Source organism: Desmodus rotundus, chromosome 4 (assembly GCF_022682495.2).
Source record: "Desmodus rotundus isolate HL8 chromosome 4, HLdesRot8A.1, whole genome shotgun sequence".
Lineage (NCBI taxonomy): Eukaryota > Metazoa > Chordata > Mammalia > Chiroptera > Phyllostomidae > Desmodus > Desmodus rotundus.
The window spans coordinates 56,280,568-56,298,591 of NC_071390.1; the positions used below are offsets into that span (position 1 = coordinate 56,280,568).

At 43.2% G+C, this 18,024-nt stretch overlaps 1 protein-coding gene across 4 annotated transcripts; it reads left to right on the forward strand.

The window, feature by feature from the left end:
• Positions 1-1,214: 1,214 nt before the first annotated feature.
• Positions 1,215-7,514, forward strand: RPS24 (ribosomal protein S24). 4 transcript variants are annotated; one of them, XM_024561366.3, is made up of 7 exons: positions 1,215-1,344; positions 2,821-2,886; positions 3,196-3,405; positions 4,454-4,564; positions 5,201-5,218; positions 7,017-7,038; positions 7,428-7,514. In XM_024561366.3, exons 1-5 carry the CDS (start codon positions 1,342-1,344, stop codon positions 5,204-5,206), a joined length of 396 nt encoding a protein of 131 aa, XP_024417134.1. In that variant the 5' UTR covers positions 1,215-1,341; the 3' UTR covers positions 5,207-5,218; positions 7,017-7,038; positions 7,428-7,514. The 4 variants fall into 4 exon arrangements, with proteins under 4 accessions (XP_024417134.1, XP_024417135.1, XP_024417131.1 ...); XM_024561367.3 differs by lacking the exon at positions 5,201-5,218; XM_024561363.3 differs by lacking the exons at positions 5,201-5,218; positions 7,017-7,038.
• The last annotated feature ends 10,510 nt before the right edge of the window (positions 7,515-18,024 follow it).

The following is an 18,024-nucleotide window of genomic DNA, read 5'->3' on the forward strand; positions in this document are numbered from 1 at the left end:
CTATGAGTTTGGTAAAGTTATTTAACCTTACTGTGCCTTAGCTACTTACCTATCTATAAAAGGGTTAAGTAAGAGGCTAACCCTTATTTCTTAGAGTTGGGAAGGTTAAATGGCATAATGAGGGTAAAAATAATTAGAATGTAACAGGCACACAGCAACCACTCAATGAATATTAACTATTCTTACCATTCTGAAGCATATAGGAAAGCTACCTTCAAACTTGCATCTTGGTTTCCTGGTCCACACTAACCTTTGGGAAGTTCTTTCCTAACATTCTCTTTGAACATGAATACTTTTATTCTTTATCGTTACGTTTCTTTCACTTTGAACAACTAAATTTCTGGATCAAGCAAGTACTCATTGAAAGCTCAATTTTTGTAAGAACTAAGATTTGCACAAAAAGATAAAGAATTATTCACTTTTAGTCAGAAAAATCATCAGAGAATCTCAGAAAAATACTAATTAGCAACAAATCAAAACACTTTGTGCACTTGAAATAGCAAAGGTTTTGAGTCAGAGTTTCTGCAGTTTCTTTAGTTGTCAAATGAGGCTATCAATAGGGACTCCTACCATGTGTTCCATCTTTGCCAATTTCTAAGTAGCTGGATGTAATTTTTCTCTTTTTATTTAATATTTTTAAACTTCATTTTCCAATTACAGTTGGCATTCAGTGTTTTACATTTGTTTCAGGTGTGCAGCATAGTGGTTAACAATTATATAATTTATACAGTGGTCCCCCTGATAATTCAAATACCTACCTGGCACCATATATAGTTACTACAATATTATTAACTATATTCCCTATGCTGAATTTTACATTCCTGTGACTATTTTGTAACCAATTTGTATTTCTTAATCCCTTCACCCTTTTACCCATCATCCCAACACCCTCTCTTCTGGCAACCATCAGTCCTTGTGTCTGAGTGTCTTTCAAATTGATTTACTTGTTTATTTTGTTCTTTAGATTCCACATACAAGTGAAATCATTCAGTGTTTGTCTATGGCTGGAGTTAGGTTATAATTCAGGATACAAAAACTTTAAGTACGGACAACTTAGATAACGCATTGAATTTAAGTAAAATTGAACAAGTGCTTACGTAACTTAGTCAGCGCCTAACTGTTCCGCCTCCGGATTGGCCAGTCCAGAATTCTGGGGCGTGGCCAAAAAATGGGTGAGGCGGGACTTTAGGTATTTTCAATCCGGCATTGGCGTGGTCTGCCTCCGGTCTGGCTACGCCCCACGCCGGCACTACTTGGGGGCCTTCCGAATGCGTTGATATGATTGGCCAGAGGTAGCTGACTCTCTTTTCCTCCTTTGCTGCCTGAAGATCTGCAGCCATCATGGTGAGTCTCCCTGCCCTGTGCAGTCATCCGCTGCATATCTGAGCCATCTTTGGTCCCCTGTTTTCCCCGTCTGCTCTGCTGCCGCCTGAAACCTGGTTGCTGTTCCCTGGTCGCGTCTGACGGAGGCCGGTTGCCCAGGGCCCGCGGCGCCCCCGGGTGGGCTCTCCAAGCTGCGCTGTGGATGCGACTTGCCGGGCATCAGAATTGAGAGCCCCCGGAGAGAGGAAACGGCTGCTCAGTTTGTTGGCTTCGTAGAACTTAGAGGATGGGGTGGGGTGGGATAGGCAATTTGGGAAAGACAGTTTGCTGATGATGGCAACCCTGGAAGTGAAGAGGGTGCCGGCAGACCCCGGGCGAGTTCCGGCCAATGCAGCCGTTGCCATGTGTGAGCCAGAATATTGTCAGCTGATTGGATCCTTTTTTTATACCTTGGAGAAACTGATGCCCTAGAAAAGAAAAATCGGTCATTCTTAAGTTGTGACTACCGAGGCCGGTCATTCGAACGTTTCAGCACGTTTTTCAGTCCTCTTCAATTGCGGGCCATTTTTTCTGACTCTTTACATTTGTAATTACGTACTGTTGAAGTGGACAAACTATTTGGTGTGCTTTTTCAAACAAATTGAAATCTAGCAATCAGTCCTTGGCTTGTGAAGACTTCATCTTTTTGGCGAAGTTTTCTTTTAGTGTGAACTTGGTAAATAACGACGTCTCTTGATAGTTATTGTGGGAAAGAGCCGTTGGGCCATTCAGAAGGGAGTCTAGTTTTATGGGCTGTAGAGTTGGTCATTCAGGAAGGGTAGTTTACATGCAGGTAAGTGCAGTGTTTCTGTCAGATTAGTGCAGGATGCTATAAACACGGTATTGTGACTCTATACAGGCTTGTATTACTCCAGAGAGGCTGTTCTTAACTGGGGGTGATTTTTTGCTCCAAGGGGGACAATGAAAGTCTGGAAACACTTGGTTGCAACTGGAAAGTGGGGTTGCTACTGGCATCTAGTGATTAGAGGCCAAGGTTGCAATTAAGCATCTTAAAAGGCTTCCGACAAGTCTCTGGACCAAAATACCGATAGTGCTGAGGTTGCCATACCATGCTCCAGTGTGATTCCCATTACAAAGTGAAGCAATGTAAATAGATCCACACAAAGCTGTTGACTGCATTTTCTTGGTACTTAGTTTGTGTGTGTGAGGTGTGCCCTGTGAGTTAGGCACTGTAAGTGAGTTAGGAGGAGATGGGAATTCGTGCCTTTTTTCTTTGTATTGAAGCTTTCCTGCTACTAGTCTATATGGCTCTTCAACATTTGAAATGTGGTTCCTGCGCCTGAGGAATTCCATTTTAAATACTACTTAATTTTTATTAGTTATCCACATGTGGTTAGTGGCTAGTGATTTGGACACTGCAGTTCTAGGACTTGGGAAATCACAGCAAAACCAAGAAAAGGTTGAGTAGTTTCATTAACTAGTATGTTACGTTTTCAGAACGACACAGTGACTATCCGGACCAGGAAGTTCATGACGAACAGACTACTTCAGCGGAAACAAATGGTAAAGAAGGGGCACATCAAGTTTGCTTACTTGTTCTTCACTCTGTGTGTGTGTTTTCATTGCCTTTTTTTTTTTTTTTTTAGAGGGAGGGAGAAAGGGAAAAATTGATGGGATTGGCTGCTTTCTCACACAGGCCCCAGTGGGGTTCAGCGCACACCCTGGGTATGTGCCCTGATCTAGAATCAAACCCACGATTTTTGGGTCTACTGGACAAGGCTCCAACCGAGGCACACTGGCCCAGGCAATTGCTCTTCACTTTTAAAGATGTGGTTCATATTAATAAATACCAAACTTGATATTTCCTTTTAGGTCATTGATGTCCTTCACCCTGGCAAGGCAACAGTACCCAAGACAGAAATTCGGGAAAAACTAGCCAAAATGTATAAGACTACACCAGATGTCATCTTTGTGTTTGGATTCAGAACCCATTTTGGTGGTGGCAAGACAACTGGCTTTGGCATGATTTATGATTCCTTGGATTATGCAAAGAAAAATGAACCCAAACACAGACTCGCAAGAGTAGGTATCCTTATTTTGTTCAAGAGCTACTGAAGAGGCTTTTTAATGGCCTCTTGGGGAGGGACCTAAAGAACTCTTAAGGGATTAAGAGAAAAGGTTCTTTGATACAGGAATGGAAGAGGTGGGGTCTGCAGCTTTTGAGCTGGGTCTAGAAGGGCAGATAAAACGTAGTATTGCAGGAGATACGAACTGGAAGTAGGGATGAATTTGGAAAGGTAGGTTGGCACCAAATAAAGTGAGATATTGTTACCAAATGTTTTTTGGACTGAACTCCCATAGGTAGCCAGGAATGACAAAGATTTTTTGATAATTTCTTGAATGCCAAGCACTAGAGTAAATACAGTAAACTGCAGTAGTGGGTTGGGCAAGCTTCTGAGCTTACATTCTAGGCAGTAAACTAAACTAGCCAATGGATTGTTACTTATATCTGTCACTTTAGCCCTTTTCCTCCCTGTTAGATTTTCCTATAGAGAGCTGTGAGGGAAATCACTGTGGTGTGGTAGGTAGACACTGCAATCTTTAATTGGGTGGTCTGGGAGGCGTTGAGGTGGCATTGAAGCTGAGATCCTTGTAGAGATGAGGAAGCAGTCTTATAGGCAGCAGGAACAGCGAGTGCAAAAGTGGGCAGAGTGAAGATGAGTAGATGATAGCAGTCATCTGCCTTTGAAGGGTGGGTAGCGCACTTGGTAAAGGCTCCTGTGTCAGCTGAGAGTAGTAAATCTAGAGATGCAGTGAGACCCTTGGTTAAGAAGAGACCATTGGAGAGAAGTCAAAATGTGGTAACCTTGGGAGCTGTAGGTTCAAGGATGGCCAATAATAGCTCAGTCCCCTGAACTTACCATTTAGGGAGTGTTGAGTGAACATTTGTTTCTTGTGCTGTTATACACAGTTCCTTAATTTAATGACCCTTTCTGTTCAAGTAGTAAATGTACTTGAAAAGTTTCAATATGGGGAGCTGCATTTATTGAGCTCCAGGCTGGTCTGTTTCCCTACCAGATTAGTAGGTAATGTTTTGCAAGTCACCTGTATATTTTCCTTTGTCCTTCAGCATGGCCTGTATGAGAAGAAGAAGACCTCAAGAAAACAGAGAAAGGAACGCAAGAACAGAATGAAGAAAGTCAGGGGGACTGCAAAGGCCAGTGTTGGTGCAGGCAAAAAGGTATGGTTCATCAGGAAAATTACAGAAATGTCAATTGCAGGTCTTTATTTTCTAGAAAAGAGGGGTTTTATTTTTTTAGTAACCTTTCTTAATGTTTCTTCCCTTCTACTTCTTCTGGATCACAGAAGGTAATGTATTTTGAGAAGCTACATAATGTAGTATCTTAACACCACCTCAGTAGAGTAGCTTCTTCCACAGTAGCTTTGCTACAGCTCACAGATTAGCACAATATGGGGGCCACATCGGTTCACTGATCATCTTGGTAGGTGCCTTGCAAGCCCAATCGGGGTTTTCATTTTATTGCGAATTGGCATAGACTTAGCTGTGGGAGCAGATCTAGTTTTCTGAAACTAATTTTAAAATGGGCAACTTGTTTAAGAAAGAGTTGAATCAATGTGGCCCGTGTCTTCCTGGCATGCTGGAGAGACAATTGAAATCTCAATTGTTTACCTCTCCAGTTAGCCAAGACTTAAGTGATTTTAATGATAAGCAGCTTTTTACCAGCTTTGCCTAGCTAATTGTAAACAGTTGAATTAAGTGTTGGGTTGTTAAATTAACAAATAATCAAGTGTTCTGTGGATTTTTTTTTTTTTTTTTGCCTTTTCCCTCTACTTTCTTGGATTTCTTGTTCATCAGAAATGAAGTGTCTGGCAGGTACTGAGATTCTGAGCACGGTGTGGGGATGCATCACCTTCACTGAGTTTGCTTTGATGCTTTGCATGTTGGCTTTTGAACGACAGTTTTATAGTATGATTTATTATAACACCACTGCTATGTTTTAAAATAGCATATTGTGAACAAAGGAGAAAAACTTTTAATCACACTTATTTTGGAAACTCAAAAATGCATGTTAGATTGTAAAGTGACCCAGTGGAGGAAGGTGGATATCCTGATAAGTAGGCCTTTTAACTTCTGCTTTAGAAGCTGTGTCCCAGAAGGTTACCTAATCAGGAAATGGCTTTAGTTAACTCAGGGCTTGGGAAGGGTCCTCTCACCCAGTTAGGAGCAGTCTTTTCCTTGGGGGCTGGGCTGGAGATTTCTCCACACTCGGGCAGCTCTGATGATAAACTGGTCTGGGAAATACGGGAAAGCCACTGTCCTGGGATCATCCACTCAAAGCTGTCTTTTTACCCTCTCCTCTACCATTCCATTGGTTTTTACTGATCTCCAGCTTTTCATCTGATGTCTGTCTTTAATTGAAAAATTTCTAGTATGATTATATATTCACATTAAACCTGTTGATAAATGTGTCTTTTTCACAAGTATATAATGTGGGCTGAGCCTGGGTTGGGGATAGTAGGGTTTTGAAACTGGTGGTCACTGACCCTGTGTGCTTGCTTTATGATTCCCTACCAGGCTGGGCAGTAATCCTGTTCTGCCTGCCCAGAACTCATCACATTGAGTTCTCAGTGCCATGAAATTAATAGTAACAAACTGCCCAAGGAACTGCTTGCTGCTTAGAGCCACTCCCTGTTTGTGAGGCTTATACCTATTTACAGAAGTTCTGGAGTTTGCAGAAAAGGTTCAGCCAATATATGCCATCTGATCTATAGCTGAAGGATATTTAACACATTGTTTTCTTCATTCAGCCTGAGTCTCTTGTGTTACTGTTCAGTGGTGACGGGTACAGAGAGGAGACCTGAGCTGTCACTGTTCCTACTTAAAGTTGCGCTGGTGCATTTCACTAGCACTCCTCTGAAAAGCCAACTGCAAAATGAATGCATAGATGAGCTCATGTATCTTTTGGCTAAACAAAGGCAGGCATATTAGTGTTCCTTTTATTTCAGTTTTGTTCAGATGTTGGAATTGGAATTTGCTTCTACCTTTTGGGTGTAATAACAGTTATTTAAAATTAAGTAATAAATAGTCTCATGTTTGAAGAACAGTTAAAAGAATTTTTAATTTAGCTAAATTCTCTTTTAATACTAATTTGTACTACCTTTGTTGGTTGTGAATGGTGGCTTTTAAAGTATTGAACTGAGATGAGTTTTAAAAGACTTGATTGATCATTTAGAGCTCTCATATTGTGGTTAAATTAGACTTTGGCCTGGGATGATTACCAAGTCTGTCAGTGGTGTGAGTGTGCCCAGCACAGTGTTGCTGGGCAGAGCAGGGAGCCCAAGGCTAGGTATGCCTAGTTCATCCAGAAGTGGGCAGGGGCAGCCCTGGGTCTCCATTACCATTATGCTGACCTCTCTTCATAGGGAACTCATCATGCCAGCCACCTTGTTTGCGTAGGAACCATAGTAACCAGGCAAGGTATTCTCAAGATTGGGAGTAATAAAATCAATGAGTGTGTCCAAAGAGTGTTCTTTATACAGTTGCAAAGAACAAAATGATTGTCTTTAAGGTACCTGATTGCATGCACTTAAATGCAAGTTACTTTGAAGTTTAAAAAAGTACTGTTAATGAATGTTTTTATTCCCTTTTCCTTTCCCTGCCACTGATTCAGTGAGCTGGAGATTGGTCAACAGGTATAATTCAAGCTTTTCATTTAGATCACTAGACTTGGTTTACTGACACAGTAACTTAAAAGTAAAGCATGTGAAATAGATTAATTAAGAAAGTAGATTTACAAATGCTCTCAAGAGTTGTAGCCTATTAAGTGCTATAATAGTGACATGGTTTTGTTTTTAAAATTTAGTAATATTTAACTCACTTTTTTGTTTTATTCCTAACTTGAATGCTTTATTTGTTGATGATTACATTGTGTTACAATGATACACACCTAACATAATTCTAGGTCACTAATACTTGTTCTGCATGGGTGTCATTAATTTTGGAGTTTGTTAAAGAATTTGAAGTTTAATTTTTAAAGTTCAGTTCCTCAGTTGCTAACTAATTTTTTTTCTTTGATTCACAGAAGGAGTAAAGATTCTTCAGTGACTTTATCTGTGGTGATTATGCAGATTTTTCATGAGAAGATAAATAAACTAAGAATTTTTATGTGTCTGGTTCTTTGAAATATATTTGAAGTGTACTGGGATTGTAATTAGTCTGCTATTTTAGCAGGCTTAGGTTGCTGTCCAAGTTAACATGTTCCATTTAGCATTCACTGAGAACTTGGTGTGTTGGGGTGGTGTTTATCCTTCCATTCTGTGACACGAAGATGTCAGATATAGAGTATGGGCAACATGAGAGCATGTAGAGCCAGTCTGGAGTGCTCATGTTGTTACTGAAACATTATTTACTGGCCTCAAACCCCCCCCCCCCCCCAATCAGTAGGTCACATTTTCATTTGTCCTGCATAGGATCTATCAGAATTGGTATTTGTGTGTTGTAGGTTTATGTTTGGGATTTGAAAGAGGCTCTCGTGTAATGAAAATTTGGGTGTAGTGTGTAATTGCTTCTTAAATCTGATGACGCACGTATGCTTTTTATGAAACGTGGGGGGTTACCTAGTGCTGCTTTTCTTTTCCCCCCAGGATGCTGATTCTCAGGCACCAGGGTTGTGGTCCTGAACTTTGAGTTTCCATTAGTTGTGTGGGGTTGGGAGATTAGAGGAGGGGTTGTTTTAGGGTTACTGTGTGGGTTGAGGTGCCTTTTGAGAGGATAGAAAAAGTAGGTGTGAGGGGATAAAGGGGTCAGTGGCTTATTGGTTTGGGATGCCATTTTATTTACCTGAAATTGATGTATGATAGGTTTGTACTTTTGGTGGGTCTATTTGGGAGTCAAGTTTACAAATGCTATTGGGAACCATGGCAGTCGAAAAGCTCCAGACAAAACCTTAGGAAGCAGTACAGGATTTGAAAGACCTGCTTGGTTGGGTACAAAGGGGACCCAGGAAAAAAGGAGGAATCATGACAGAAGGCATATCAGGTGTGCAGGAGGGAATGGGGAGATGCCTTGATGAGATGGAGCTAGACTGGAGGGTAGGGTATGAATTAGGTGAGGGGCCTGGGGGAGGGCGGGGGGGGGGGGGGTGGAGTATAGTTGCTCTGTGCTTGTGTTGCGAGTGTATACCTAGGTTTGTGGGGCCTGGGGCCTGTTGGGTTCCCCAAATGGATGAGTAGGATTTGAGGGGAGAGGCATTTTTTAAACAATATTTTATTTATTCATTTTTAGAGAGAGAGGAAGAGAAGGAGAAAGGGGGAGAGAAATACCAATGTGTGGTTGCCTCTCATGCCCCCCATACTGAGGACCTGGCCTGCAACCCAGGCATGTGCCCTAACTGGGAATCGAACCGGCAGCCCTTTGGTTCGCAGCCTGCACTCAATCCACTGAGCTACACCAGCCAGGGTGGGAGAGGCATTTTTAAAGGAGCAGTGCAGGGAGGATGGGTCATTCATGCCTAATGGCAAATGTTGGAGTAAGGGATGGAGTTTCCTGTGACTGAGCTAGGGTTTGGGAGCTGAGGACTGGTGAGCAGCATGCAGGGCAAGACTGGGAACATGTTGGGAGGTTATATTTGGGCTGGCTGGGTAAAGGGCAGGAGGTGAAGCTGGAAGTAGGGGGGGGTGTGGTCCCCGGAGTAGGTGGTAACAAAGGAGCAGGCCTAATGGAAGTGATACAACAAAAACTGAAGGGGGGGGGTAGTTTTCACAGAAAAAGTCTCAAGATGTAGAGTTTGTGTGGTTGGTGTTTTTGGGCTGGTGGGGGAGGCGCAGAGGCAGGCGCAGGAGATGTGCTCTGGGAGGGCAGTTTGTAGCCTTAGTCTCGAGAAGGGAATCGTGATTAACTGGCAGGGCCTGTTTTTCTGGGGAGCTTCTTGGGCTGGGATGTTGTGGAAGTCACAAACTGGCAGTCTTCGTCTCTAAGCTTTGTTGGTCAGGCAGAGCATTTTGAAACAAGTTTTACATGAAGGTCTAGATTTTTAGCCTCTTTAAATACCAGAGGAAGCAACAGCTGGCCCACCTTCCTGCATGATGACAGTCAGGTTTAGAGGTCTGGCCACGAGCACCAGGATAGGTGTTTACAGCTAGCCTGCACCCTTATCTACCTGCTTGGTGGTCAGTCCCTTCTGCGTACTCCTTTCCTTCCAGCTGAGTGTGGGTAAGGCATTTGGTCCCCTGCTCAGGTTAACTTCTCTTTAAATTGGGGCTTCCAAGGGTATTTTGCTCTGCTGATCCAACTGAAGGCTATTTTGATGTTCATGATGCATCTTTGAGAACAGTTTAGGAACTGAAGTGCTACGCAACTGACAGGGAGCAGGGACTTGCAGGAGTTATCTAAATTGTGGACAGTTGTGCTATTGAACTGGGTTCTCAGAGATTCACACTTTGTTGGCCCTGACAGGAATCATACCACACTGCTTCTGTTAACAGGCTTTGAAAGAGCCTCCATAAAAATGGAAGTTTGACTTTACTAATCAGTTAACAGGGAGAGCACATCCACTACCACAACTTGGTACTAGTGGGAGGTTGAGTCTCTGAGAGGTAGCAAGGATCTTTGGGGAGAGGGGAGAAGAGAAGCTAGAGGTGGTTCTGAAAAGGGCAGCTTTAAACAGCCCAGTAAATACTGGGGTGCTTTACAGCTTGACTTAGAACTATGCTCCTGAGTTTTGTAGCTTCACGCGCCGAAGCAACTTTTAGTAATGCTCTGCTCTTTTCCTTGGCAGTTTGATTATTTCAGGCTCTCCTTAAAAGCAACATCTTAAATACATCACACTCCTCTACTCTGCACAGTAACCGTAAGAGTTAGGTCTTAACTGGACCCACGTTGGAGAGGGCTTAGAACAGTTAAATAACTAACCTAAGTGATGGGGCTGACATTGGAACACAATTTGTAAGGCTTGAGTCTTTGTTATGCATATATTCATGCACTCAAATATTGAGTAGCTGTTTTCTGCAGGACATAAAATGTATAAGACTCATGATTTGTGTATGTACTATGTTCTCAGCAAGGTGTCTGTTGCCAGGGAACAGACAATTATTGAACAAGTTATTAGATGGCCAGAAGAATCCCTCATTTACTTAGCTGTGTGTTAGTTCCTGCTCTGGGAGCTGGATCAAGAAGCAGCCCCTCCCCTTAAAGCTCAGAGTGAGTTTAGCAACTTAATGAGTCCCATGACCTGGCTTCTGCTTACCATGAAGAAACAAAGTGTAATTGTGTTAAATTACGCTGTAGGGACCCAGAGGCGAGAGGATCAGTGGAGGAGGGTTGGGTATTGGCTGACTTTTGAGAGAACAGCTGAGGCAAGATACATGATTGGGTCTGGGGACACGGGAAGGGGGCTCACTTGGGGCCCTGAAAGAGTGAGAGGAACACTCTTTGATATGGGGAGAGCAGGCACCTGTGGTAAGGTGTGATACCAGTCATTCTGTTGGGGAAGAGGGGATCCGATTGGGGAGGGTGGAAGCAGAGTGGGCAAGCAGGCATTGTCTTTGTTATCAGTGAGCTGGAAGGTCCCACGGTGACTGGTGGCTTCCAGCAGTTTTGCACAATGCATTTCTGGTAGGAGAAATTCCATTTCAGAAAGAAACTTCAGGGTGGTTGGAAGAGTACAGAGGTATCACACTCGATGCATTTATGCTGACAAAGCAGGGAGGCCTTCCTGAGTTCTAGAGCTCTGTAGTGGGGGTCTGAGTGAACCAACCTCAACACTTTTCATTTGTCCTTCCATACGCTCTCACACTCAAACTTATTGTACGTTAGACTTGTGGAAGTGAGCTGCCCCCTGTCCCCCACCACAGAATAACGGACTGGTCTGGTTAGGAGTTAGAGTGAGGTTCTGGTGGGAAATGAGACTTCTGGGAACAGGTCAGGGAGGACCATGTATGCCAGGCTAAGAATTTCTCTGCAATATTTTGGTTGAATGAAACAGTAGGAAATTAGATGTTCAGCAGTGGATTGAGTGTCCTTGACACATGCTGAATTTGTCTGCCCGGCAGATACTTAAGCTGTTGGACTGCTCATCATGTATGTAGGAGAGAGGATTTGTGCAGGGTGTTAGGGATTGATGAGATGGCATTCAAGCAGTTTAGTTTAGGAAAGGACTAGACTGGAATCTGGAAACCTTTCTGATCACCCATCCTCCAAGCAGCTGGGCCATGGAATGGCAAGAGACTTCCCTTTTCTGGGCCTCCATTTTCCTGTCCAGATGAGGTATAAGGGCTAGATAAGTGGTTTCCAAGCCTGGCATGTGGGGGTGTGTTCAAAATACAAATGCCCAAGGCCTCTTGTCCCAGTTTCCAGACTTAGTAGTTAGTGGCACCCAAGCATCTGAAGTTTTAACAACTTCCAGGTGATGCTGCTGGTAGCTACGTTAGGGAAACTGAACTAAAGAGTCTCCGAAGTCCTTTCTGTCTCAGAATTGTGTGTCTTTGAGTAGGACATGGTCTCTGTCCTCAAGAAACTGGCATACGAAGAGTGATACTACTATTACTTCTGCTAATAAAATAATGACAGCAGAAGAGTTTTCTATTTGCCAGGTACATGGTAAGCCTGTTAGATGAATTACCTCATTTACTTTTTATAACTACTCTATGAGGGAGGTACTGTTATCTCCATTTTATAGATGAAGATATTGATGTTCAAAGAGGTTAAGAAGCTGGATCAAAATTACACAGCTTTGACATTCTATGACATGTCTGGGGACACTCGTGGAATTTCTCCCTAAGAAGCTAGAACTTGTATTGAGCCTTGATGGGTGCAGAGATATTAGCTAAGGCAGTGGTTCTCCCAATGTGGTTCTGAACAGACTGTATCAGCAACTGGGACCTTGTTAGATAGAAATGCAAATTCTCAGGCTTCCCACCACCCCAAGAACTACTTGATCAGAAACAGGGTGGGGCCTAGCAGCCTGTGTTTTAAGTCCACCAGGTGATTCTGATGTGGGCTGTAGTTTGAACAACACTGAACTAGGGGGATGGAGAGGGAAGACTTTCCCGAGGGGACAGCTGTGGAGATTAGGAAGGGCAGTACTAAAGACTGCTCCATCACTGACCTTCCCTTTGGTGGAGTAAAGAGGTCTGATGAGCCATGCAGATTCCCACGAGGGGGCACTGTGGGCACAGGCTTGGATGCCGCCTGCTTTGTTGTCACGGCTGCTACCCTTGTGGAAGCATGAAAAAAGCCTGATGCCACATCAACTGGAGAGGTCACTTTTTTTCTCAGAGAAGGTCTGATGGGGGTGGTAATCTTGTTCATGGGATTCGGCCCTTGTAGGGAAGCTGAACCTGCAGGGCTTTCTGCTGTTCACGTGTGCGTGGCAATATCTACCCATCCTTGCTGCAATGTCTGCAGATCCTGTGCAGACGGCATTCCTCTTGTAGCTCCCCAGCCAAGGGGCCTCCGCTTTCTTTGGGAGGAAGAATGCTAGAACCCCAGAGGCCCCATTCTGGTTCAGTGTTCTCCCCACAGTGCGGCGTCTCTGTCACGTTCTTTGACAGTTTGGGTAGGGGGCCGGAGTGCTGGGTACAAGACCTGCCTTCAAGCCTTACCTTTGCCAAACCATACTTCATGATCTCAGGCAAGTCCCCTTTCTTCTCTGGGCCTCAGTTTCCTACTCTAAGATAAGGGAGTGGAGCCATGAAGGTGGCTTTCAGCCATCTTACTCTAAGAGCAAGAAATTGAAAGGTAGAAAATCCTGCCCTGGTGAGTTGAGACAGTCTTCTCCTGTTCAAGGAGCTCAGACTGCAAGGCAGCTGTAAGCCCTGCTGTGCCACATCCATCTCCTGTATCCCTTTAAGTAAGCCTTGGCAGGGACTTGGTGCAAGGCGTTAAGGTGGAACCTATCAAATTGGATTCTTAAAAAAGTCCACATCTTTGGACATCAAGCATTTGCCTCTATAGATTTCTATTCTGCATTGCTTGGAGGAAGGAAAGATTTACACCCTGTTCTCTTCTCAGCTGCAGTGTGTATTTCTTTCGAAGATACATTGCTTCAGAGGGAAGGGCTGTGACAGTGTCGGGGCTTCAGCATTCACCTCATTAATCCAGGGATAGGCTCCCTGCACCTCACAGTGACCGCTCACCCAGCAGAGCCACTCTGCCTGGGCAGTTAGTCTGTGGAATTATGTTTTCAGAAAGCTGTAGATACGCACATCACAGAGCCAGAGGGGATTCAAGAGAGGGTCTGGTCCAGTCCTCTGCTGACTCCTACCATTGACAATGATATTCAGGGAATTTGGTGAGAATTTGCCCGACCTGTAGGCAAACACTGAGTTGCAACTCTCCTTGGCGGAGGAAATGTGAAACAGGATGCCTCTTTCCTTCAGGCCTCCTCGCAGAAGGAAAGAAAGCTCTCAGTTTGTCTGGCACCTCTGTTTTGCATGCAGGCAGCACTCATTTTTTTCTGCTTATGGATGAGACCACTGAGGCACAGAGAGGTTAGGTGACTTTCCTCAAGTCCCTCAGCTTATCAGTGGTGGGGAGAGGACTGGGTTTCAAACCTTTTCACCTTGAGCTGGCTTCCCTCCAAACAGCAGGTGAACCATTTGCTACTCAGTGCCATTTAATTTTTTTAAAAAAATGTTCTACCCTTAGGTGTTTTTGTTTTTATTTTGATTTTATTGAGATGTAATTGACATATAACATAGTATTAGTGTAAGGTGTGTACATAAGTGATTTGATATTTGTATATATTGTAAAATGATTACCATTGTAAGTCTAGTTAATATTTGTCGCCTCACACAGATATAAATTTTTTTCTTGTGATAACTTTTAAGATCTATTCTCTCAACAACTTTCAAATGTACAATACAATATTGCTGACTATCGTTATCATTCTGTACACTACAGTCCCAGAACTTCCTTATAACTGTAAGTTTGTCCCTTTTGACCCCTTGCTTCCATTTTTCCCACCTTCCACCCCTCCTGTCCCCCCCAACACTGCCTTTGGCAACCACAATCTGTCCTCTATTTCTCTGAGGGTTTTTTTTTTTTTTTTTTTAAGATTTCCACATGTGAGATTATGCACTTCTTACGTTTTTCTCTCTGACTTATTTTACTTAGCATACTGTTTCCAAGGTTCATCCATGTCATAAGTGGCAGGATTTTCCCTCTTATGGTTGAATAATATTTGTGTGTGTGTGTGTACTTAAATATATTTTCTTTATACATGTTTCCTTTCGTGGGCATTTAGATTGGCTATTGTTAATAATGCCGCAGTGAACATGGAGTGTGGATATCTTTTTGAGTTAGTGAATTCATTTCCCTTCCACATGCACCCAGGAGTGGAGTTGCTGGTTCACATGGTAGTTTGTCATTTTTGGAAGAACCTCCATACTACACTCCATAGTGGTTGCACCAGTACATTGCTACCAACAGTGCACAAGTGTCCCCCTTTGTCCGTATCCTGGCCAATGCTTGTTATCTCCTGTGTTTTTGGTGACAGCCATTCTAACAGGTGTAAGGTGATAGCTCACTGTGGTTTTGATTTGAGTTTCCGTGATGATTAGTAATGTTGAGCACCCTTTCATATATATACCTGTTGGCCATCTGTATGTCCTTTGAAAAACTTTATTCAGTTCCTCTGCCTGTTTTAAAAACTTTTAAATTCTTATTTACAGTCTATGGTTAATATTATTTTGCATTAGTTTCAGGTATGCAGCATAGTAGTTAGACAATCATATAGTATACAAAGTTATCCCTCCAATACTTCCAGTACCCACCTGGTCCCAAACATAGTTATCACAATATTGTAGACATTTTCTCTCTCTGCTGGGCTACTCACAGTGTTGGCTCCATTTTGTGAGATGGCTGCCAACTACAGTGGTGGCTAACAGGGCTGGGATGAGGCAATACGATGCCTAGGATGTGAAATCCAAGGAGGCGTTCACTCAGGGTGGTACAAGTGAAGGTTAGCATTTTCATGACCTCAAGATTTCCTCCCTCTGCAGTCCTGGCCCTGGGGCTAACTGTGCCCTCCATCATGTTGGTGAGACAGACTGCCTTCCTGCCCAGTTTTAGTTATAGCAGGTTAAACTGTGACAAATAGGTTCCACAATGGGATGGGCATAAACACGATACAAATTTATCTTTAACTCTTCTAATAGTCCAAGGCAGGGTAGTCATAGTCAGCAGGAAGCTTTCCTTCCAATTCTTCACAAAGGCCTGGCCAGAAGTCCACCCTTGTCACTTCTGTTCCTATTGCATTGGCTGCAGCTTAGTCTCCTGGCACACCTACCTGCATGGGGGTTGTGGAAGGGGTGGAGAAATATAGGCTAGCTCTAGCCCAGGCAGAGGTGAGGAGAATGGTTTTGAGGGACAACTACCAGTCTTTGCCATGGCAGGAAGAAGTAAGTGGATACTTCATAGGGACCCTTTGAACAGAAGTCTCAAGCAGAAGGGGGAATTTATCGGAGATGTCAAATGACCAAAATATGAACAGGCAATGCTGGCAGCCTCCCTGAGATTGGGACTGGAGAGTATTCCAGGGTAAATCAGCTTTTTCTCCTTCCCCCTTCTCCCTCTTTGAGGCTACTCCACATTCCGTTTTTAGGCTGGCTCTTTTTGCTCTTCTGTCCATGACCATTACACCAGGTTTCCCATTATTTCCCATTGCAAGCACCCAACAACATTAATTAGACCCTGCATCCTCCTTGTCACTTCCCAGGAATGAGATGCTGACTGGCCTGGTCCAGGAGAGGGGTCCATTCCTGGTCCTGCCAGCTCATGGATACCACTTTCCACTTATCTATGGCAAAGGGAGCACTTGCTGAGAAGACAGAGGAGGCTGCTATATGGCCATGGCAGCTATCCCTCATGTTGCTGACTTCTGCTTCTCTCCTGTGACTCCCAGACTATACCATGTTACCACTTAAATAAAAAACACCATACTTTAGAGACTTGCAGCCAAGATAGAGGCATAGATAGATACATTTTGCCTCCTTGCACAACCAAAAAAAGGATAATGACAAGTTTAAAAACAAATATCTAGAACTGCCAGAAAGTTGATTTGTATGGAAGTCTGACAACCAAGTAGTTAAAGAAGCAGCATTCATCCAGACCAGTAGGAGGGGTGGAGATGGGGTGCCAGGGAGGAGAGGACCACGGCAGGTGAGGTGGTGGCTGGCAGATGGGCTGGGGCTGCAGCTGGAGGATCAGGCGGTCCCACATTTGCGTGTGGATAAACCAGGAGGAACAACTGAGGACCGATAAAGACCCCACAACCCAGGGTTCCAGCGTGGGGAAATAAAGCCTCAAAACCTCTGTAAAAATCTGTGGGGGGTTGCAGCAGCAGGAGAAACTCCCAGCCTCACAGGAGAGTTTGTTGGAGAGACCTACAGGGTCCTAGAAGGTACACAAAACCACCCACTCAGGAATCAGCACCAGAAGGGCCCAATTTGCTTGTGGGTAGCAGGGGAAGTGATTCAAAGCCAGCAGAAAGCAGAGCATTGTTCCCTGTTGGACCCTCCCACACATACAGCACCACAACACAGCCAAGTTCCCATAACACTGTCAGCTGATTTCTCAAAAGAAACCTTACAGGCAAGGAGGGGCTGGAAAGAAATATTCCAAATCATGAAAGGCAAGGACCTACATCCTACATTACTTTATCCAGCAAAGCTGTCATTTAGAATGGAAGGGCAGATAAAATGCTTCCCAGATAAGGTAAAGGAGTTCATCATCACCAAGCCTTTATTATAGGAAATGTTAAAGGGACTTATCTAAGAAAAAGAAGATCAAAAATATGAACAGTAAAGTGACAACAAACTCACAACTATCAACAATTGAACCTAAAAACAAAAACAAAAACAAACTAAACAAATAGCTAGAACAGGTACAGAATCACAGAAATGGAGATCACATGGAGGGATACTATCAGGGAGAAAGAGGGGAGAGAATGGGGGAAAAGGTACAGGGGATAAGAAACATAAATAGTAAGTACAAAATAGACAGGGGCAGGCTAAGAATAGTATAGGAAATGGAGAAGTCAAAGAACTTATATGTAGGACCCATGGACATGAACTAAGGTCGGGGAATGCTGGTCGGAGGGGTGGTGCAGAGCAGAGGGGAATAAAGGGGAGAAAAAAATGGGACAACTCTAATAGCATAATCAATAAAATATATTTAAAAACATTTTAAAACTTTATTAAAATAGCTTTATTAAGATATAATTCTCAAATATTCATCCTTCTAAAGTATACAGTGCAGTGGGCTTTAGTGTATTTATAGGGTTGTGCAACTATCACTACCACCTAATTCTGAACATTTTTTCACGCCAAAAGAAACCCATTCAGCAGTCACTCCACATTTCCTCCAACCTCTACCCCCTAAACTGGACAGCCACTCATCTACTTTCTGTCCCTATACATTTGCCTATTCTAGGCAAATCCATTTTGCATAAATGGAATTACATAATATATAGTCTTTTGTGACTGGATTCTTTCACTTAACACAGTTTTCAAGTTTCATTCATATTGTAGAGTGTATCAGTACTTTATAACTTTTTAAAATGCAGCTTTATTGAGATATAGTTCACATACTGTAATATTCACCCTATTATATATAACTCAATTGTTTTTGGTATATTCACAGAATTGTGCAACACTCACCAGTATCTAATTTAAGAACAT